The sequence below is a fragment of the Meles meles genome, chromosome 5 (assembly GCF_922984935.1).
Source record: "Meles meles chromosome 5, mMelMel3.1 paternal haplotype, whole genome shotgun sequence".
Lineage (NCBI taxonomy): Eukaryota > Metazoa > Chordata > Mammalia > Carnivora > Mustelidae > Meles > Meles meles.
The window spans coordinates 26993861-27017001 of record NC_060070.1 but is presented as its reverse complement, the minus strand read 5'-3'; the positions used below and the strand labels follow the sequence as shown (position 1 = coordinate 27017001).

At 45.3% G+C, this 23141-nt stretch overlaps 1 protein-coding gene across 2 annotated transcripts in view; it reads right to left on the bottom strand.

Moving 5' to 3' along the window:
- LOC123942290 (prolyl endopeptidase) overlaps positions 1-23141 on the bottom strand; it is a 112570-nt gene that overhangs the window by 4430 nt on the left and 84999 nt on the right. For both annotated transcript variants that reach the window (XM_046006137.1, XM_046006138.1), the window contains 3 exons: positions 7588-7724; positions 4846-4940; positions 1747-1878 (listed from right to left, as the gene is read on the bottom strand). In XM_046006137.1, coding sequence (XP_045862093.1) covers positions 1747-1878; positions 4846-4940; positions 7588-7724 — 364 coding nt within the window. The remainder of the gene's footprint in view (positions 1-1746; positions 1879-4845; positions 4941-7587; positions 7725-23141) is intronic.

Genomic DNA, 23141 nt, shown 5'->3' with positions numbered 1-23141 from the left:
TTCAGCACCCTTAGAAGGGAAATCCATTTTTGCAAGTTGTTCAAGGAACCAGGTTTGCCAACAGATGTAAACCAATAAGCTAAAAATATAAAGGAATTACTGGATGAAACAGTCTGTTACTGAACAGCTCTCCCACTACTGGAATCAGATGGTATTTTCAATATCCTTTCCCATTAAATCTTAGGTTTATTTGCGCTTCGTTCTTCTCTCCTACACTTTGCATATGACCCACATGCAAATTCAGAACTAGCTGGAATCTGACCTCTTCTGGCAGCTTCCATCACCACACTCCAGGGCCAAGCCACCACCGTGGCTCACCAGGACAGAGGCCTCCAACCTGGTGCCCGCTTTTCTGCTCCTGCCTCCCTTAACACCATAACACGATCAGTCCAAGAGCGATCCCATTAAAAAAATAAGTCGACTTGTGACACTCCCCCGAAGGCTTCACATTTCCCAGAGCAAACCAGGTCTGTCAGACTGGCTCTGAGGTTCTGCCTGATTTTGCCTCCTGCCCCTTCTCCTGACACTCTCCCTCACTCACTGTGCCCAGCAAGCCAGCTGTGGGCCTCTACTCTGTTGCTAGAACACTCTGAGCCCTTGCTGGCCTCAGGTCTTTTGGTGTGTGTTGTCTGCCTCTGACTAGAATGAAAGCTCCACAGGGGCAGAGGTGTTAGTCTGTTTTGTTTGAAACCTATCAATGTCCTTTCTAAATTCCAACAAATTATTTTGAACATATATATGTTACCTACATGGGGATTTTTTTTTTTTTTTTAACTATATTCTATTGGGGTAAAGAGTAAGAACAGGTGTTCAGGTTTTACAATGTCTTAGTATATTTCAAGGATAAGGAAATTGAGTGCATATGCCCCCCCCCCGCCCCCCCTTCCAAAACAGTGGATTTTCACATGTGTTTTAAGTTGAGCCTACATTTGTACAATGGTCCCTCATATCCTAATGACATTGGATGGAGGGCCCAGTAAGCAAAGTCCAGGCTACCATAAATGTTCATTATAAGGTAAAACGTCATTAACTACCCCAAATGAGGAAAAGCTACTTAGAGGCCATACCACCAGGTTGAAGGAACAGAATCTAAAACCAGCATCACCACTTTGCAGCTGTGTGACACCAGGCAAGCGACTCAACCTCTCTGTGCCCTTGGGTCCTGGTAAATGGGACTCCTACCAGTTCCTGTCCCTCAAGCTGCGTGTGACAAATGAGAGCGCGCACGAGAAGGGCTCAGCGCTGCGCCTGGCACACAAAGAACTCAGCGAATGTGAATTAATACCATGAACGACTTCCCGCCTGTCTGCCGTGTGTTGGCGTGCTAGCTCGCTCTCCTTCGCCATGCCTTTCTCCGCACCCACACCACGGGTAATTCAACAATGTTTAGAGGTGATCACTTCTTACAAGTTCTGAGTAACACAATCACAGGGGTTCTCAGGCTCAGTCCTGAACCCTAGGAAGCTGTGGACCCAGTCTGTGGGGTAGGGGTCCCACCCAGTGTGCAGCCCTGAAGAAAACGGGGCAGGCAGGGAGGACAGCCTCTCGGGCTATCATGAATCAAATCTGTGTCCAGTGGGTTCAGCTCGGTCACTCTGTGTCATTTATCAGATGCCCTGATACAAACGGGTTTTGCTTTCCTTGCTCCCACCCATGAGCCAAAGAAAGTCAAGAGCTGTCTACGGACAGTGTATCCGAAAACCCCAGGAGTGTTAACTAGTAAGTACGATCGAATCCAGTTCTCACCCACTAAGAGGCCTCCGTTTGAACCTCCATTAATAGTCAGCCTCTTGGGAGAGGTGTAACCTTCCTTGATCAGATACTCCGCCGCGTGCTGAAAGTCATCAAAGCAGTTCTGTTTGTTTGCCAGGATGCCACCTGCAATGTGCCGAAGTGAAAGACGGTAAAGAAGCAAATCCTTAAAAAAACAGCAAAAGAAGTTTCACCTAAAGGGAATTCAAATGATAGGGCAGAGTTTCAACTATTGATTACTGACACACAGCAGGCTAATCCCACATTTAGAAGAAATGCCTCAACTGAAATTTTGTTATGCATCATGGAAACCCATTAACACCATAATCACGAGTCCACAGGGTGGATCTGATCACTTGTGTCTGAGAACCACAAGAACGACAGAAGTAGGAAAGCAGGTAACCAAAAAAAACCTAGATTTAAAAAAATTTTTTTTTAGGTTTTTTTGTTTATTTGTTTGACATAGAGATCACAAGTAGGCAGAGAGGCAGGCACAGAGAGAAAGGGGGAAGCAGGCTCCCTGCTGAGCAGAGAGCCCGATGTGGGGCTCGAGCCCAGGACCCTGAGATTAGGACCTGAGCCGAAAGCAGAGGCTTAACCCACTGAGACACCCAGGCGCCCCAAGAACCTAGATTTTTAAAGAGGCTAGGCTTGAGCTGTGCTCAAGCCTTTCTGTGTAGTAAGCAAGGACCCCGTCTCAGGGATGGATGGCTGTGAGCTCACAGGGGTGCTCCTCAGCCCTCCCGTTGGCAGGAGTTGGAAACGGTAAGGCTGAGAAACAAGGTGTTTGGTTTCACCCCTCTTTAGGGAATGTACTAAGCAGGAGTGAGGCAGGGAAGTGGGGGTGCAGAGCAGCCTGTTACAGTTTCTGAATCCTTAAATTAAGATCTGAGAATCTGGATTTTCTCATCTGGTGCATAAAACCACACAAAGAAATTATGTAAAGAGAGGAACATCTGTAAGGTCTTGGAATATCTGAAAGTAAAGGCCAAAAGCCAAAGACGTGTCCTCAACAGAAGAGACGTCTGAAGTAACTGCCTGGGACATGAACAAAAAACAGACATGGGTCTAATTAGATACTTGAGATTAACCACTTCTGCAGAAATCCAATTGAAGACGGAGCAGTGCTACCGAAGAAATTTTTTCATATCAAAACAAATGTTATTAAAATTTTAATAAGAAATTATCAGTGAATTAGAACAGCTAGAATTACTTCGTTTCCAGGAATAATATCATTTTGGGGATATGACTATATTTTTTAAAAGCGCATCAAATTTTAAACTCAATAAACAGAATGGAATTTAGATCTATCAATGTTTAGTATATGTGGGTCTAACTGGAAAAATTCATTTCTGGCTCCTTGACTGCCTAAATTTGGAGAAAGTTTATCAATCAGTCTAGAAACAGATAGTCTACTTTTAGACTCATTCAAGCTCCAAACTGCCCCCCCCCGGACTTTTGGATAATTAAGTTGGTTAATTAATACAGGGATGAGGAGCCCTGGCGCCTGTCACAGCACGGTGCACACCTAGTGGCCAGAGGGGGTTTATGGAGAAGAATCTGGGTTCTCCAGGAGAGGGTCATGGGACCAAGAGCCCATGCATGTATGTGTGTATGTATGTCACATGCATGCCACAGGTATGTATGCATGTACATGTGTGTGTGTCACAAATGGTTTAACGAGTAAATGATGTGTGTTAGGCGGTCCAGACTTCACATACGGAATTGGAACATAAATATATGAGATGTAGAGATTATTTTTCTCTGATCATCTCTTAATATCATAGTATGATTTTAGTGTAATTAAACTCTAATATCAGGTCAGGGTCAAAATTATACAATGACAATTGATTAAGTCTTTAGGGATGACACTTGGGAGCAGTCGCCCTAAATGTCGACAGGGGGCAGGCGAGGAGCCCAAGTGTTAACGAGAAACACTCACCCTCACTGAGATGCTCAAGTAGTTAGTATGTTGTCGGATGTCAGCCTTTGGGGTGCTTGATGCATGTTCAGGGGGTCAGGCTTGGCCTTTCCTACATCTTGTCATCTAACAGGTACCTATGAAAAATCTCTTTACAGATCTACCCTCATCTTTGCAGACCGGATTTGGTGTAGAAAACCACAGCCTTTGGCCTCCGGTTCAGGAACAAGTGGAAAAACGCAGGTCTGCTGCTCCTACTGTGGGAGAAGACCCCCTTTGCCTGATGCTGCCTACCAGTGCCAAGGCCTGGAGGCTAGCTTTGTTCCAGCAGGCCTTCTTCTCAGGGATGGCAGATGGTGAGAGTGGGGAGAAGCTTGGTGCTGGTGGGACTGAAAGTGTATTCCCACACCCTCCCGTGGCTATTGGTTAGTCAAGAATTCCAGACACAAGAGGCTGGGGGAAAGGATGTGCTCCATATGTAAAGAAAAGGAAGAGCTAAGACTTTAAAAAAAAAACGAAGACGGCCTGGGGAATGATGCTTCCTATGGAAGTAATATTCCCAATGAAGTGAACACACGCTTCCGGAGGCTGGAGAACGGAGGCTGAATCATGAAAAACAAGTGAGCTCTCGAGCCTTAAACTGCGCACGATGGAATCACATATTAGGAGGATGCCACTTCTCAGCAACTTCGGGGAAATCAGATAACGCAAGCAAAAGGATGCTTGCTCTGGGAACAGGAAAGCTCTATTTGGGACTGCTCCTTTTAAGAAAAAATGACCTGGTTGGAGACAGCCTTATAACGCTAACCAGAGGGCCTGGTCTTGACTCCGGAGAGATCGAATAAATGCCAAAAAGTGCCCTGCAGACCCGCTTCTGACTGTGATAAATAAAAATGTGCCCACATATGGCTAAAAACCCAATTCTGATGATGCTCTATAGGGAATGCTTCTGGAAAAGTGCGTACTTCATTAAAGTAAACAGAGAACAAAAGGAAAACACAATGAAAACGGAGCTGTTTCTAGAGGAGCCGTGATGCCTGCGACATGTTGGAACATCTCCTTATTTTTTCGCTTGTCTAGCCAAAACGCCTGTCTGCTCCTAATCCCGGCAGCTCATTCAAACACATTGGTGGCTATGCTGTGTTTGTGTTTCTGTAGAGAAAAGACCTCACCTTTATGCCACGTCTCTCCGTACTCGCCACCTCCTCGGATGTTGGCCACCGCAAGGACGCCACCCATGTGTCTCACAAAGATGAGCCTGGACACGCTGAGAAACAGTTCAGGTAATGAAGCTTCCCTTAACCACCTGGTAAGGACCACGCTGTCTCTCTCTATCCAAAAAAATGTATTCCCGAAGACACTCCACATGTAATATTACTGAAATGGGAGTCCAGTAGTTTTATATTACTTGATTAAATTGAAAAATATAAAAGTTCTGATTAATGTGTAACTGCAAAGTTCATACATTTTCATATGCATTCGATATATCTCGTTTTTCTGTGCTGGTACATATTTTACGATAGGAAGTGGGAATACACATGTCATAATGCAAAGAGAGAAAGAACCAGAAGCTCTCATTTTATGCTGAATCTGTCTTTTAATGTCGGAAACTGAGTATCTCCAACCACGTGACACAGTCCTGGTGTGAGAGGCTCTGGGCTTGCAGGAATCCTCAGTGGGGTCCCCGCTCCACGGTTTCTAGAATCTCTCCCCTCATTGTTCAAGCTGGAATAAAGCTGTTGCTGAAACTGGGATTTTAAAGAGGTTTTCCAGTTTTACAGACATTTAGACGCTTAACTAGGTAGCTAACCACAAGGTGTGAGAGGGGCTGAGGAGACCAAGGACACAGTCCAGAAAGGAAGCATGGAGGGCTCAGGGCTGGAGAAAGTTTTCTAGAAATAAGCAGAAGAAACTATAGCACAAAGCCATTAAGTAAGTCATTTGGGAAATCTGGATTTTGTTTTCTCTTCCTCTTTCCACTCTGACCCTAACGGTGCTAAATGACATCCATCATTTCTGCTAGCTAAAATTAATTATCATCCTCCCTTTTAGTAGCTGGGTAAACGCAGGCTTCTGTGACCTAGGGTTCTAGAAGGCCTTGAGTGCTGACTTGTTGGGTCTTGAGGACTCAGAAAAAAGGAGAATTAGGGGAAGCAATCATACCACATAACTGGATTGGCCAAAGAGATTCTCAGTCACTTGGTCTTCTCATCAACATTATTCATGTACTCCTGATGGTCTCTACAGAAGCTCCCAGCATATCTGCTGGGTTCTGGGATAAAAATGGTACAGGTACCCTTCCTTTCTCATCTCTCAAGTCCCAGTGGAGCAGGATTAATAACCACTTGTACAAATGAGCAAAGACAAGCAGTTTCAGCTATAGGTCTGCTCAGGAACAGGGCTGTCTCCATGCAAGACGCACTGAAGGGACTAAGGAAGTCGGGCTCCGGATGCGAGTCTCTTAAACCCACTCTCTGAAGGAGACACATGCTCACAGGCCCCACACTCAGGTGTCACCATGACTTGAAACTAAAGCTTGAATTTCATCACTTTGAGTGATAAAGAAGGGCAAACGAGGCCACGTTTTATTTTTTAAGGATTAGGTTAATCTAATGAACCAACGGGTACTGGTTTGCATTCTTAGACTAATCATCACAGAGAATAAACACGACGTGTGGTCTGACTGCACAGACATGTGGACATATGAATGAGAGGCCCACATGACTGCCTGGGAAACCAGCAAGAGGTGGGCAGCCTGTTTGCGGCTCAGGCCCCGTCCCGAATTCCAGCTGACGTGGAGGAAACACTGCAGAAGGCAGAATGGCCCTGCCCTGGGATGGGGAATGAGGAACCACCCCGCTCCACCCTTTTAATTGGTTTCCCTTCAATGTATTCGTGTGATGATCTTCCAAAAATAGTGGGCTCTGTGATGATTTTACAAGTTCATTGGGTCCTCACCAACTAAAGGATAAAATCCAACTTTGTAACCAGATATCCAAGGTGGCTCGCAATGTGGCTATAAGCTCCTGCGGGCCAGGGACCTTGTCCATACCTCATTAAATCCTCAACACTGAGCCAACCAAGGCTCAAAAATAAAGCAACAGTTTTCTTGTCTTTGTATGTGGGGTGGCCAGTTGGACCTACACTGATCCTATGTCCTGGTAGTCACCAGTCCATACATTTCTTCCCGAATAGGATCAGATTTCGTATGAGGCTCTATTCAGAAGTTGGCTCATGGCTGGTCTTACTGGTAGGAGACTCCTTGTTTTTACTAAAAATGTTCAGAGCAGATTCCACTTTAGACTGTGAATGGGATATTAAAACCAGGTTTGCAAATAACTGACAGAAGATAGTTATTTAAATAACAGCAAGTGTGGCAATGCAGATTTTCCTCCCTGAACCATACTTATTGGGAAATAATCACATGAAGAGTTTAAAATGGATGAAGTAATAGCCCATACAGAAAGTATACTTGGGGCTGAATGTTAAGATGGTCTATTTTAAGACTCTGTGGTGCTGAAAAATATAATCAGTAACTGAAAAATCATTCTCTCTGAAGAGAATGTTGAGGGCAGTGGCGGGACAGCAAATGACAAGCACTGCAGGGATGAGCTTCCTTCCGTCCAGACCTCGGCTGACCCTCCCCTTCCGGAGCCTCAGCATCTAGCTCTCAAACTACCTATTCAACGAAGACAAAAGATTACCTTGTGATTCTGAAATTCCTAACCAAAAGAGCATGTACTTAACATGCAATTTTGCCTCTCCACACAAAAAAACAAGAAATATACACCTACATAAATTTGAAACAATGAGTTAGTCTCTGACTAACTAGTCAATGACTAGTCTCTGGTTTCTTCCCACCGCAGGGAGAGGATCCCATCCACGCCGAAGTTCTGGGAGCGCTCCAGGCTTACCTGTAGTTGGGTGTGATGGATATGTTGAAGCCGCCATAGCCATATAAGAAAGCGGGATGAGAGCCATCCAGTTTTATGCCCTTTTTATGCACAATGAACATTGGAATCTTTGTGCCATCCTTGCTAGGGTAGAAAATCTAGAACAAAAGAGAGCAGAATGGATTTAGTATTCTTTAGCGCTTGCTTTTAGATGGGAGAGACGTGCCGGTAGTCCGCTCTCTCTTTAAGATGGAGAGCAGCACAACGGAGAGCCAGTGCCCCTGAGTATCTGATGCGAAGCATCTTTCAGTTTTAAGGAGACTTTGTGGAGTAGAGGAAAGTGTCGGAAGTAGGGAGACCTAAGTTTGAATTCTTACTCCACAAGGAGCTAATTAGGTTACCATGGCTAAGCCATTTATCGTCCTTCTGCCTTGGTTCCTCAGCCGCAGATGGGGCCATCGTGCTCACCACAGAACACAGAAAACAGGCCTTCAGTTCTCTCCTCCTTTTCACCCTCCCAGGATTAGAAAAGTCAGACTGGCCATCCTACCCAATGATTCAATCTAGGGAGACTCTTCCATGGAACAAATTTCATATTCAACTTTCTCTCCACACGTTAAGATACTCAACTCTTCATTTTTCTGTGTTCAGCTATTATTAAGTAAATGTTAGCAACTACGAAATATTAGGTGAGAGAAGAAAAACAACAACAACAAGGAAAGCCTATTATTCCCCGTTAAAAACATTTTCTCTAGCATTTTTTTTAAGTAGGCTCTGCCCCCAGCATGGAGCCCAACGTGGGGCCCGAAATCATGACCCTGAGGTCAAGACCCAAGCTGAGAGCAAAAGTCAGATACCCAACCGACTGAGCCACCCAGGCACCCCATTCTTCAGCACTTTTAATTAAGGCTCATCACACTTGCCAGAGTCTGGGCAACCTTGGGCAAGTTTGGTCAACATTATTCATTACTACTTAGGTAAAAGGAGGAAGAGAAAAAGGATAAGAAAGAGAAAACTTAATGCTGATCCAGTGATAAGCCACCAAAAACAGATAATGGTTTCTTCCAGACAGAAAAAACAGTAAATAGTTTTCTCTTTGGGCAAACATGGCGTCTTTACCCCAAATGATATCTGGAAAGTATTCCTGCTCAGAAATGTCTTGCTGACCTCCCATGTTACACTCAAGGACATAAGCCTTTGCACTTAGTGTGGTTTGGAGCCACAGTCTATCCAAAGCTTTTGACAGTAGTAGTTCTACTGCAGACGGCTGCCACAAAGCCCCTGGCAATCCACGGTGGGTGGGAGAGTCAGGGTGGAGGGGTAGGGAATGCAGCCAAAAGCACTACAGGGTGAATAAATGCCTGCACGCTTGGTAGTTTTCTGAAACCTGCCAAGAAATAATAGCAAAAAAAGCACTGGTTTCTGACTTTGGAGAGAAATACTGAGAGAGATGTAAATTTGACAGTTCGGGAATCATGGAGAATATTCCTCAGCATTCAAAACTATCAGAAAGGACACACACTTTTTACTGAAGGTGTTAGAGGCTGCCAGTTAGCAGCGTCTAATAGACCGTGACTGTGTGGGTGGTACGGGTACAGGCAGAGTGAGAGAACAAGCTCCAAGTCACTGGCTGGGGCTGATGAGTTCAAATACAGGGCCTTCACCTCAGACGGGCGGGGGGGGGGGGGGGGGGGGAGGCGCGGGAGGGATCTGGATCTCTCCAAGCACAGAAGGGGCAGGGGAGCAAACCGGCTCACACGATTCCACCTTGAAAGAATCCTCTGTTCAGAAATCACCTTCCCTCCAGCTTACACCTATCTTCAACCCCTGCCCGGCACCTCCTTTCTCTCCGGTCCAGCTCACCTGCCCACGACACCCTCCTGTGCTCCCTGCTCAGCCAGCGGGGCTGATGCACCCCTAATTTCCACTCAGCTGGCTCTCCTGGAGCACTGTTCAAGTGCTCCATCTTGGTGCCCTGTGACAATGTGGCCCCTGTGGTCCCACTTCTCTTGCTGCCCCCTGGAGATGTGCAATGCCTGCGAGTCAGTGGGCAAGTCTCCCTCCCCCTCTGGCTCTGGGACAGAGGAATCCTTTTAGAATACCAGCAGAAGCACAAAGTCCCCTTCACGCCCGTAGCTGCAAAAATACATCCAGGCTGAAGTTGGTGTGGTTCAGATGTTAAAATAACACCACTTTGAACCCTGTCCAAAAGCGAAAGGGCACTGTGAGGAGGACTACAATAAAATCACCTTCCAGAAAACTCCTTACAAGAAGGCTATTTCAGAGTTTATCACACCTCTGTACACACACACACAGTAGTGCTCTAGGCCATTTCCATTTATGGCACAGCGACTGATAATAAACCTTAACCTGACTCCTCAATGAAAGGGCAAATTGAATCCTGAGTCTTTTTGTAACCACGGTAGGAATCCATGTGAACATTTTAGAAATAGTCACTTTACAAGTAGCCCAGCCATTTTCCATCACGCATGGTCTCCTTCGACTGAACGGAAACTGCTTTCCTCTTGAAGCCACTTCCTTCAGAGCTTTTCTTTAAGAGACTCTGGGGCATCTCTCCCACCACTCTGGATCTGTTTGGCTCGGAAGAAAAGCTAGCAAACTCCTTATTTTCATTTGCTTCCCAGACCTCACCAAACCAAAAGGCTCCCCTTGAGAATCTCACTAGAGGTTCTTGAAGCTCACTGGCTGGGCCTGAGCATCTGTGACGAACATACTGGAAATCCAGCTTCCCGGACCACACTCCCAGAAGTCCTGACTCTCACGTCTCAGGGGGCAGTGCTCGAGGCTGCAGATCCAGTGATAAGCCACCAAAAACAGATGGGAACCAAGTTTCCCATCTATGCTGGTACAGGTGGATTTGGGCTCAAAAACTAGCCACACAGTTTGCTTTTATCACTTCCTGTATCCCTGTCAATCATATTGACTAAAACCACATGGCTTCCCAGAATCCTTGATAATTCAATATGGGACTCTTCCCCCAGTTCTCCTGCGATTGTCTTCAGTGCCTTTAACAATGAAATTGATGACCTGTCCAGCATCCTGTCCTTAGATGCCGAATGCCTCACCGTCCGATCTTAGCTTCCACACCCCCCTATCGACTCGTTCATGCCAATGTTTGCTGGGTGCCCACCAGGTGCCAGGTGCTGGATGTAGAGATGAATGAGAGCTGGATCATCCCTTCCCTCACGGGACTTAGGGTGTGCAGAGACAAGGCAGCAGGCACTACAAACACCCATGACCGTGGCTCTGTCTTTGCCCTCGGATCCTGAAACTCTCCGCAAGGAATGCTGATGTCTCCTCCTATGACTCCAACCTGTTCTTCCACCTTCCTTCCCTTCCCGACTCCCGAGTATCTGCCTTTTTCTTTTTTTAACTCTTACCACAACATTCAGTCCCTCATATTCTCTCTGGCTCTGTCAGCCTCACTTGGGCTCCAGACCCTTAGCCAGCCTTCTTGGTGTCATTAAATGCCTGAAATCCTCTAATTCTAACCGCAGTCACTGGATTCCTTCTCCTCCGGGTTGCGGGCACTCAGAAAATGCCAGCTCGCTTCACTGCAGATGAGAAATACCTGAACTCACGGGCTCTGAACTTATGCTTTGTGTTGGTTTTCTCCTTTCCCTAAATGAGTTCCTTACGTTTCTCCTCCTTTCCTTCCAACGTCTTTCCTAAATGTCTTTCTTATACCCTTTTTTGTCCCGAAATCAATTCCAGAGTCGCTGTTTCCAACACTTTACATCTTCTTTCATTCCTAACACCACCCATTTGCATCCGCTACTCTTTGTCTTGCCTGTTGTCACAGAGGCCATCTGCTTGGAGTTCTTAAAAAAAACCCTTCTTCCAACTTCACTCACCCTCTACAACCCGAGAAAGATTCAGCTTTGATTCTAGTCTTTGCCAACCCCACCACCATCACACTCCTGACCACCACGTCTTCTTTTTGCATTTTCTCCCTTTCCTTGGCATGCAAACACACTCAGAGTTCTCCTACCCTATATAACACAACACCAAAACCTTTTGCTTTGCCCTGTGCGCCCCTCAAGCTAAATTTCCACGTCTTTCTTCCTAATCACACATCTCTACATCACCTACATGCCTGCCGACCTCATTCACCACTAGTGGTAAAGTGGTGTCTTAACCACTTTTTTTTTTGAGATTTAATATTAGAGAGAGAACACAAGAGCGAACAAGCAAGGGGAAAGGCAGAGAGGGAGAAGGAGAGAAAATTTCAAGCTGACTCCCTGCTGAGCGTGGAGCCCTATGTGGGCTCCATCCCATAACCCCAAGATCATGATGTGAGCTGGAACCAAGAGTCAGATGCTCAACTGCCCGAGACACTCAGGCGCCCCAGCTTTACCACCACTCTTGAAGGGCATCACTGAGTGTTTCTGTCTTTCTCCTTATCCCTCCAACTTCATCTCTGTTCCGGTGCTGCGTGTCTTCCCAAGGTTTTCATAAGTTTATAGAGACACATCTACTCTTACATATTCACACGCACACAGGTCACGGACATGTGACGCATGGAGTCGCGTTAATACTGGCCTAAAACATAGACCCTCCTCACACAGCAAGGTATCATGGGGCTCCTTCCATGTTAAACCCCCCAGATTTACCTCATTAAAAAAAAAAAGCACACTCAAAAATTGAAAACCAAACTAAAAAACAAACCAAACAAAAACAGCTGCCTAAGCATTTCATTGTCTGAATGTACACAATGCATTTAATCATCTGCTTACTGATGGATATTCAGACTCTTGTTTTTCTCTTAACAATGATGGAGTAAGTCCCTTTTAGATAAATCTCATATATTCATGCTATGATTTCTGTAGGATATATGTTCTTAGAAAGAGACTGCAGATCAAATATATGTGCATTTAAAAATTCAATACATTCTGACAAATAATTCTCTAAAGATGGTTTATCAACTTAAGCCCCTAGTAACAGTGATTACCTAAGTGTCCATGTCTTATCTGCAGTGGATGCTACAAGGGATTTTAATTTTTGCTAGTCTAACAGACGAACTTTACCATCTCATTATTGCTTTAAGATTATTTTTAAATTCACAAACATTCTCATCTGTTTATTCATCATTTTACGTCTCTTTGTCAGAAAACAAAGCATTCCTGTTCTTATATTGTCACTTTTCTGATTAGTTTATAGAAACTCTTCCTACATCAAGAATACTAACCTTTTTCCTGCCAAGTTTTGTTTGTATCTCCTCTCCGTCTGTAACCCATCTTTTACCTTTCTTTGTGGAATCCTGAATATACACACCACACGGATAGGTAGGGGTTTCTCACTCCAATTTATGAAAGTTTTTGTCTGTATTTTCACTTTGAATTTTTACATTTATATTTGGAATCCATTTTTGCATATGGTCTTCCCCCAAAGACCAACTATCGCGAACCACTCACGGAAGGATTGTTCTTTCCCCCACTATTCAGAAATGCCACTTCTGAACTGGTTTCTTCCCAGGCCTCAACTGTTTTAATTTCTATCTGGCAACAGCTTCTTTGGCTTCCTGGGTGGAGTGGATCTTTGGTTCTTTTTCTTTTTCATTTCTCTAACTCCTTTTCAGCCTTCCTAATTGATCCATCACTGGGTCTTCTTCCCGTCACATGCTACTGTGGTGCAACCTTCTATACTTGGTCTTCCCTGCAAATCCCTCCTCTGCCCTCCTCAGAGAGCCCTAATAAATTACTCTGTGCTAAGGCCCTTCACATCCACACGTGGCCTCCCAGAGCAGTGTAACAACATTACTCCACGTCTCCAACCAAGAGCATTCAGCATAACAAGGCAACGAAGGTCTATGCCCTCTGGGAAGCCCCCACTGTTTCTCCACAGAGGACAGCGACGGGTCTTTTCCGAGCAGACCCAACACTGTGCCACTGGGTACAAAAAAGCTGGTGTCAATTCCTTCTCAGCCCTGGGGAGTTAATAAGATAATCTCAAATTCTGGAGATTTATAATGTTTTAGATACAAGGAGAGATTGTCCTTCTGGGACTTCAGAAGCTGGTCACCCTCTTATGCAAATGACAAACCTGAGATCCATGAAGATAAGGTACCTGCCAAGGTGACAGTGCCAGTTTATGGAAAGTTACCACTATGGTCTCCTAAGTCCCTGGTCCAGGGTTTTCTTCCTACTCTTATCACAAAGTAATTCACTCTACAGTAGTACTTCCTTGTAAATATCTTTATTGGGTGTAACTGTGTAAAATTTTGTAAATGTTAGAAGCTTTGGCACTGATTTAATAGGTTTTTATTTCCCTCGACAATAATCACCAGTCTCCAGGGAATCCAGGGGACAAATATTCTCCCAGAGATACTATGATTTATTTGCTTTTCTGTTGTTGTTGCCCTCTTCAAAAGGAGACTCATTTAAGCATGTCAAAAGCCATATTTCAGATATAGAGGTCACTATATTTACTGTTTTTTGAAGCAAAATAAGTCTGCATGGAAAAATGACCCTTTTCCAAACAGTCATCAATGTTACCGTCTTTAAGACAGATTATTAAAATCATAAAAAACCCAGTGTATCCTGCAATGCCATTCTACTAAAAAATGGTCTCAGTAGTATTTTTAAAAGGTGTTACAGACATAATTAACTTCACAAATGAAACTGCTTGAGACAATCATAAAGAAAGCAACCCCAACTTTCTAAGCAATGAATTAAATTTAAAGCAGCTTCCCATTTTGCATTTTAAAGGCCATATTCTAATGAATGATTATTTAACAGATAAGAGCTCACAGATCCTTGAGTGGAAGTCTCTGAATTAAAAACTATTGAAGGAAAGAGACAAAGGGTTTACACTTACATAAAGCATGCAATAAAAAGTGCCAGAAATGACACCCCCTTATTGTCAAGCCTGGCTTCCCAGGGACATCACCAAGTGTAAAGCAATGCTACTCTCAGACCAGGCTTTGGTGCGAGAAGAGTCACTGAATATGTGTCCAGCTTTCCTAACAGGTGAATCTGGTTTCAAATAGATGAAATAAAAACATCTTCCTTTAAAGGAAAAAGGCAGGGCAAGGAAACCTAAGAAATCAAGGAAACATTACCGTTCTTCAAGACAATGACATCATCAGTCATGAAGAGACCAGCCATCTCTACTGAGATGATTACTTTTCTTGAAATGAATACATTTGGTAGTAAAATCAATTTTGCTGAGACAGTCCAACATGGGCAACCACTGAAGCTTCTGAAAACAATCAGTCTTCAACTGCAGATTTGTTCTTGTTCGGGTGGGGTGCTATCTGAGGCGAATGCCAGCACGCTCATTATCCCCAGGAAAGGGACACGCTCAGCCATGAAAGACGAAGGCAAACTGCAAAGGGCAGGCCCTTTGGAGAGAAGAATGTCTGGTGATAGCAGCTCCTTCCTAATTTTAGGGCCTGACAGGTTTAAAGGAGAATGTTCGTGAAAGGGTGTTGAACTTCCCTTTTTATCCGAGTTGACAGAGCCCACTTGTGTGGCCTGTGCTAAGTGTGGTAAACGCATGTGATGAGGAGCAGAGCTGCTCAGAAATCTCACGGTCAAGGCGAACAGGGGTCAAAACATTCCATTGCCCAAAGAACCAGGCAGAAAGCAACCGCGGCATGTCCATTACCTTGTAAAGCAGAGATGGGGAGAGCTTTGTGGGGTTTCGAGGGGGTGCTGCACGTTGCTTAGGTTAAAGATGCCTGCCAAGCATTAGAAGGTCAAAATCCTATCTATTTTCCAGGCATTTGACTTTGGAGGAGTGGGGAGGAGTTTAAGAGTCACCTCTGGGCAGAAAATACAAAGGGAAATTTCTATTCCAGATCCTTTGGTTTGCTTTTCAGAGGATGGCTTGACAATTTTCTAACCGTGGAGCTTTAAAGACGCCCATGGGGGCACGTCAATAGCAGCGACTTCAGTCTATTTAAAATCCATTTTAACTTTTGGTCCATTTCTTGAGTATCAACAATGTGCTAAGTGCTCTGCAGAAATGCCTCAGCTCTCCAAGGCTGGGCCACCTGTTCTTTGGAATAATAAGCCTATTCCCAGTTCCAGACTGTGGAACAAGAAGTGAAACAGAAATTGAAGGTGCTTAACACAAGGAAGACAGCGGCCCATGTTGGTCATGGCACGGTGATGGTCTGGCTGGAGTTTGGAGGCTTTCAGGGCTGTGATGAATAAGCAGGACTCGACCACAGACCATAATCGCCATCTCCAGTTGCACTGATCTGACCTCTTTGAGGTCAAGGCCCACATAGTCAGACCTCCTCTTAGAACGGAAGGACCTACTGCCTGCACGGGGTCAGGAAAAGCTGCCTCTGTGCTTGTACCGGGCACTGCTTCTCTGGGTGCCCCCCCAGGACGCAGCATGCGAGGGCGCTGAGGCTCACCACGGGGGCACTGAGGCGGTACATCAGATGTCCCTGCATTTGCTGTGCTCTTTATGGAAACAGAATGGTGAGTCCATCATCTGCGGGTCGTGAGCCCCGCACGGTTCGTGTTCAGTGAACACTTGCTGAATGCATGAACCAGTTAGAACTGCATATTACCTCCTCTCTTTCTGACCGCCGCCCCCCCCCCCCCCGCCCCCCCCGCCAACCTATGCCAGCTTGCTTCAGGTCCTGAGGCTCAGAGCACTTTGGACGCCTCCCACACACCGTCTCCTCCCCGCCTGCCCATGTGAAGGCCCTGGCTTCTAACAGGATTCCCGCTTCCAATCAATCTTTGGGCATTTGTTACCAGATGAATCTCCCTGAGATTAAAAAAAGAGAGAGAGAGAGAGAGAGAGAGAGAGAACCTTCCTTTTAATCTAGGTCACTCCCCTCCTGACAACACACAATGCCTCCCCATTCTCTATACCATGAGGTCCATGTTTTAGACCAGCCATGTCTCTCTACCTTTTATCATCTACCTTTCTGAATCCTTCCCAACTTCAACTGTCCCCTCCACTGAAACTGCCGTTCGCATCTCCAGATCCCCGAAGACACCAGGCTTGAGAAACTAAACCATGACTAAAAAAAAAATTCACGGGCTCTTAGGAATTCACTTATTGACCCCCCCCCCCAAGCTCCCACCCAATGCACACATCCCCAACGCTGTATCTCAGGCAGGTTCAACCTTTGCTTGGCTATTTCCAGTAGTAAGAGAGAAACTGACACCACCACAAACGGCAGCTCATTTCACTGGGACCCTCTGTTAGAAAGTTCTTCCTTACCTGAAAATATCAAAACAAATGAAAACACAGGGAACAAAAGTCAGCCATGGCTCTGGAGACAGAACCTAGTGATAGTAAATTTCTATATAAACTATCAATTAAAATTCTGTACATTAAAAAAAAAAAATACTAAAGTGCCCACCAGTAGGTTTCTATATTTTTCACAATAGGATTTTCCTTAGTCCTTAGGTCAAAAACAGATGTTATTTATTTTACATGATGTGTTTAAAACACTTAAATAGTTCTTACCATGAAAAAGCACTATTCTAAGGGGTTTATAAATATTCCCTCATTTAATCCACATTATGAGGTTTGGGCCAGGGAGCGGGCTACTCTCTGCCCAGAGAAGCAACTTGTCCGGGTCATAAATCCTGGGAGTCAGGATTCGTACCTGGGCTGACTGACTCCAGACTCCACGCTCTCAGTCACTAGGACCAAAGATCAGCAACCCCCTGGCCCTCCCTCTGGGGCCCCCTCCCAAACCTCCTGTTCACAACTATTGTGCCGTCATGTGTTTGTATGTGCGTGTGTGTGTACCTCTCTGTATCTAGCACTGCCTGGAAGACAGTGGGCACTTGGAAAACAAGTCTGGGTCACTGTATAAACAAACACGCAAACTGGCCACCACGCTGCAGTCAAACAACACACAAGAAGTATTTTAAGGGGCGGTGCATTGAAAAAAACCTCTAAAACAGTCTAGAGTCTGGCATCAAAATGCTTACAAGCTGAAAAGGAATAAAATACAAATTAACTCGGGCTGAGGCACTCAAGAGATAAGGTCGCAAATTTCTAACTTATTACTGATGAAAAATACTTAACATCTGACATTTTATGTGTCGCTGTTAATCTATTAATTTAGCAATGCCACGGAGGACGAGCTTCATGGCTCCGAAGCGGTTTAGTTACGGTAATTCACCGCATGAGATTGCACCTGCGTCATAAAAACCCAGGAAGAATACTTGAAATCCATTTCAAATTCTCATTAATTGTGGCAGACAATTAACTGTGGCAGACCCCTTATTTATCTTACTGCCTTAGAAAAATAAAAACTAATAAGCAAAATGTTGGTGTGACAAACTCTGGCTAGAATGGTCAGTAACAGCAGGAACCAACCACACAGCTGTGAGGATATGTAGCTCCGAATGCCATAGAGGCCGGACTTGGAGAGAGACAGATGTTAGTGAGGAGAAGGGAGAGCAGTGTTTGTGCGATCAAGCAGCTCCTGGTGGGGGCAGGAGGGGCTGAGGCAGAACCGCATCACCAAGAGTGGCCCTGAACCAAGGGCAGCATGGACAGAAGCCTTTGAGTCGGGACACTGGCACCACTGTCCAATTACCACGTTTTCATTTGTATATCCCAGGAGACTGGGAGATGCAGCAAAACACTGGGAGGAGCAAATGCACACAAAATCATTTCACTGCCAAACAATGAATGACTGGAATACCGAAGAGGGGGACCTGGAAGGAAAACTCTCTGGCATAAAGACGTTTACGGGAGTTTCTGTGTTGCACACCTCCAACACTGCTAGTACACCAATCTGCTTCTACCTAGACTCTCTCGGACAAGGCAAATGCCAATCACCGAAACAAACCCCCAGGAGAGTCAGAGGCGGGAACAACACATCGGAGATGATTTCGGGTCGCTTAAAGGACAGTCGTTAGGAAGCTCATGAGTGCCAAGGTGCAATTCACCACCCCCCTCCCCCCACCCTGCTGGGGAACAGGGACCTAGAAGTGGACTCACGCGGGTGAAGGCAGGTGGCAGAGAGGTGGTCCGTGGGGAGACACGGAAGTAGAGGCTTCCAGGAGCAGCACAGTCAGCCACTGGGGGCAACTCATCGGGGGTTGGAAAACAGGAAGGGGAGCAAATGAACGCAAATCACAAGGTTCAGAAATCCTGCTGCAAAGCTACAAGCACAACTTCTTTGATGTATATTCTATGCTGGGCTGTGTGAAATGGTTTCGTATTTGTGCAGAAGAACGACAGCAGCAAAAATCTTACCAGTGGAACTGTATATCCTTTTTTCCTTTTTTGATGGCTACGAAATGCCTCCCACCACCTTGTTCACCGCAGCACTATCATGACAGAGCTTGCCTATTCATTTTTAAATGCCTTAAATGAGGAAACGGTGCAATTTTCAGTATGCAGACACACACCCCTTTATATTATCACTTGTAATCAAGGCATTAAGGTAGTGAAATATCCAAGTGTCCGGAAAACGAACATTTCAGATGAAGGATCGATTCATGCTTGTGGAAGATCCGGAAAAGAACACTGTGCTTTTCTGATGCTGTTCTGATGCTAGATGGCATCCAGGACGGAGAATGGGGACAGCTGACGACCATGAAGCGTCAGGGGTGTGTGCAGAAGAGGTGGCTACAAACCAGCATGCTGCGGACACAAACCGCCATCACGTGAATTCTGGGTACCGGCTCTCCCGGCTGGTAGTTAACAGGCAAAGCCGAGGGCTGCAAGGAGATTCCGCACTCCCAGACGGCTGGGCTTGGCGACTCTACTCACAGCCTCTTCAGTCTACTGCTCTCCTGGCCACCTCTCCAGGCCCTAAATGTTAGTGCTCCCTTTGGTCCTCCTGCCCCTCTAGACACACAACCGAGGTTTCAATCTGACCACCACCATGGCCAGTCTTCATGAATCTCCCTGACCCCTGACGCTAATTCTCTGAGTGCCTGGCAAATGCCACCTAGGTATCCAGCACAATCCCTTTCAAGGGCTCCCCACTCTCCATAAAATCTCACCCCATCTGGGTGCAAAGCAGACCCTATGGTCTGACCTGTCTGTATTTCCAGGCTTATCTCCTGCTGAGGTCCAGCCCTGGTGCTGGGGATATCTCTGCTTGTGTACAAGCTCTCCTTCCTCTGTGCCCTTCCCCTGTCTGCCCAAAGCCCCTTTCCTAGAAGCCCTCCCAGGACAGTCTTAGATGTTCCTCCTCCTCTGGGCTCTCATGGGACCTGGAGTCACCTTTCATATAGTTTCTCCCATCATCAAATTGCTACAAATGTTTGATCACATCATTTCCCCTTGTAAATTCTATCATTCCTTATAGTCCCAGCGCTGCCAGATAAAATGTAGCAGCTTGATAAATGTCTGTGAAAGAACTGCTTTTATTTATTTATGCTATCTTCTCATTTAGAAATTCCATTTTATTTAAATTAGTACTATTATAACTATCACTATCTTAGGCATCCCTCCAGCTTCTAGGAGGCACTGGGACTTTGGGGACCTCGCTTAGACAAACACAGCCTGGGAATACGTTACACGAAACACAAACAATGAAGAAAAGAACCATAGGTACAAGTCAATAAACTACTGAGGAGTGAAGTAGGAAAGGAAAAGTGAGAACATGAAATGTAAGAGGCTGTTTTAGAGCACATGTTAGAAAAGCCAAAAGCCAAAGGGAGAGAATTAAGCTTCCAAAGTCAGAAAGCATTAATTAAAAAATTCAAATGATCACATTCTCATAGAATGTAGCAAGGAATCCGGGTCAACTGCAGGTGGCCTGCAGGGTAAGGAGGCGGCAGAGCGAGTGGGCGGGGAGACCGAGGAGCACCTGCCAGGATGCACTGCCCGCCCGGGGCTGGCTCGTGCAGCCTGTAGAGTCCTCCTGCCCTCCTCTGACTAACTAGTTGGGCCGCATGCAAGGTGCTGCATCCAGACGGGTCCACGGAGGCGTAATGGGGGCCCGAGCGCTCGGGCAGAATTCCAAGAGGCCTGATGGCTGCAGACCTGCGAGAGGAGACTGCACGCGTGAGCTCACGCCAGGTGGAGGCTTCACTGGCAGTGCTGCGTGTTCTTTACAAAGTAGGAAAATACGTGTTACTTAGAACACTGTGTTCAGGACACAAACTGTTACAATTCTGAGTCCACCAGAAAAAATTAATGCCTGCAGAGAAAATAAAAGGTAATGATTTACTAAGCTTTGTAGAGCTGCTTATATTTTTAAAGAAAATATTTGGAAAATGAAAGCTTAAAAATAAAGGAATGTATTTCTATCGATAGGATTTCAGGTGCTGTGGTCAAGGATGGGCCCAGGGGCAGAGACAACTCCCATGCTCCCCCAAGGCCTCCCTGCTTTCTCTGGGGAGGGAAACGTGGTGTCACCAGGGCGGGTACTGTTCTAGCTCCTTCCAGCACTTAGAGGATGGCTGGCCATCACCATCTGCCAACTCTGAAGCTGGTTTGTCCCCATCACAAGGGGTTGGCCAATGACATGTGGCCGGGGGAGGGAGGACTGCGGGCCACCATGGGATGGGATGTGCTTTCTCTCTGCACCACAGGGACAGCATGGTTGGAGCCCCCTGGGAGATCCGATGGATAGTGAACAGGAACAAAATGTAAACTTTTCTGACTTTACACCTCTGAGACTGGGATGGTGCTTGTTAACTGCAATAGCCTAGCCCACCTGACTGACGTAGAAAAGAGCAATCGGGAAGGAACTCATTCATAAGAAGCAGAAAATTTCTCATACTCACTATCTGAGAGTCTTCTAGCGCCTAAACTGAGTACATATCAAAAATGTATATATTTCCAAATTTTAAAACTATTTTTTTCATTTCTAGTTGAAACTCAAAAAAATGGAGAAAACAGTAGGTAGATAAAGAAAATGTGGTACATACACAAATAGAATGGACTATTACTCAACCATCAAAAAGAATGAAATCTCGCCATTCGCAATGATGTGGATAGAACTAGAGTATACTATGCTAAGTGAAATAAGTCAGTCTAAGAAAGACAAATACCATATGACTTCACTCATATGTGGAATTTAAGACAAAACAGATGAACATAGGGGAAGAGATGGAAAAATAAGATAAAAAGAGATGGAGGCAAACCATAAGAGACTCTTAACTATAGAGAATAAACTGAGGGTTGATGGAAGGAGGTGGGTGGGGGATGGACCAGATGAGTGATGGCATTAAGGAGGGCACTCGTGATGATGAGCACTGGTTGTTAAATGTAAATGATGAATCACTATATTTTACTCCTGAAACCAATACTACACTACATATAAACTAACTAGAATTTAAATAAAAACATAAAACAAAACAAAAGAAAACAGAGAATTCACGTCTCACAGAAGGAAAGTAAGAAGCTGGTTTCCTTCCTGACAGAATGGAGGGAACATCCCTCCTATGAAGGCCAGGCCTTCCATCAGGGCTTGGGACCGTCTCACCTTCTCAAGCAATTTGGCTCCTGGGGTGGTTCGCTTCTACTGGCCAACCCATCAACACACAATAATCTGGTTTCTCCCCACTTCATGTCAGGCCATTGACCTTGTACATCCCTCTAACCTTATGCTTTTTCAACTTCTCAAGACTGTCTAAACACATGGTTCCCCACTTCCCTCTTTTCTGGACCTCCCTCCTCCCTGATCTTGAATACACTGCCACAAAAGCTATGGAAGACTCCATCTGTAAAATGTTCTATGAAGTTAAAGTTTCATTTTTTAGACTGATTTGTTTTCTTAGCACAGCTGTATTCTACAGCAAGAAAATGAAAAATCTGAAAAGCAATCTGAAGGAAGAGGAAGAAGGGGAGGGTAGGAAGACAAATCACGTTGTTAAAAGATGGAGAGGTTCAGTTAGCTTAGCAAGGATTATTTTTTCTTAAGAAACTTCTAAAAGTTTTAAAATATAAGCTTTCAGATTATAGCATTACACAAGACGGTTCTGACTAGACTAATAATGCAATACAACAATGTATGAAAAGCAAAGCTAATCCCTCAATCCCTCAATCACACCTCCCTCCCCCATAAGACACCACACAGATTTTCTCCCCTCTTCCTCAATATACTCTGTTCAGCCACCAGTCTGCCCCACTGCTCCTGAAAGTGCTCTTGTCAAGATCACCAATGAATACACCTGGTCAAATCCAAGAACTCTTCTTCTTTCCTTATTTGACCAACCACACTGAATGTTGTCTACCACTGTCTCCTCCTAATACCCTTTCCTTGACCTCTTGCTCCCCCAGGTCTATAGTTTGCTGGCTTTTCTTATACTTTCTTGGCTACTGCTTCTGGGGCTCCCCTGCTGGCCCTTCCTCCAGCAGCTAACCCCTGGCTGTGGGGCTCCTCACAATGCAGTCCTGACCCTCCCTCACTCTACTCCATGTAATTCTGTCCTTGCCCCAGATTTAAACAACACACTGAAGATGTCCATGGCTGTAACTCCAACTCAGACCTCTCCTTTTGAGCACGAGACTCAAATATCCACCTCCATACTTGATATTGTTACCTGGCTGACAATGTAACATGCACAAACTTGACACGACCAAAACATCCATCCTCCCAAACATGTCCTCCCCGACTCACTGCCAACAACTTGACACATGGTACCAGCTGCTCA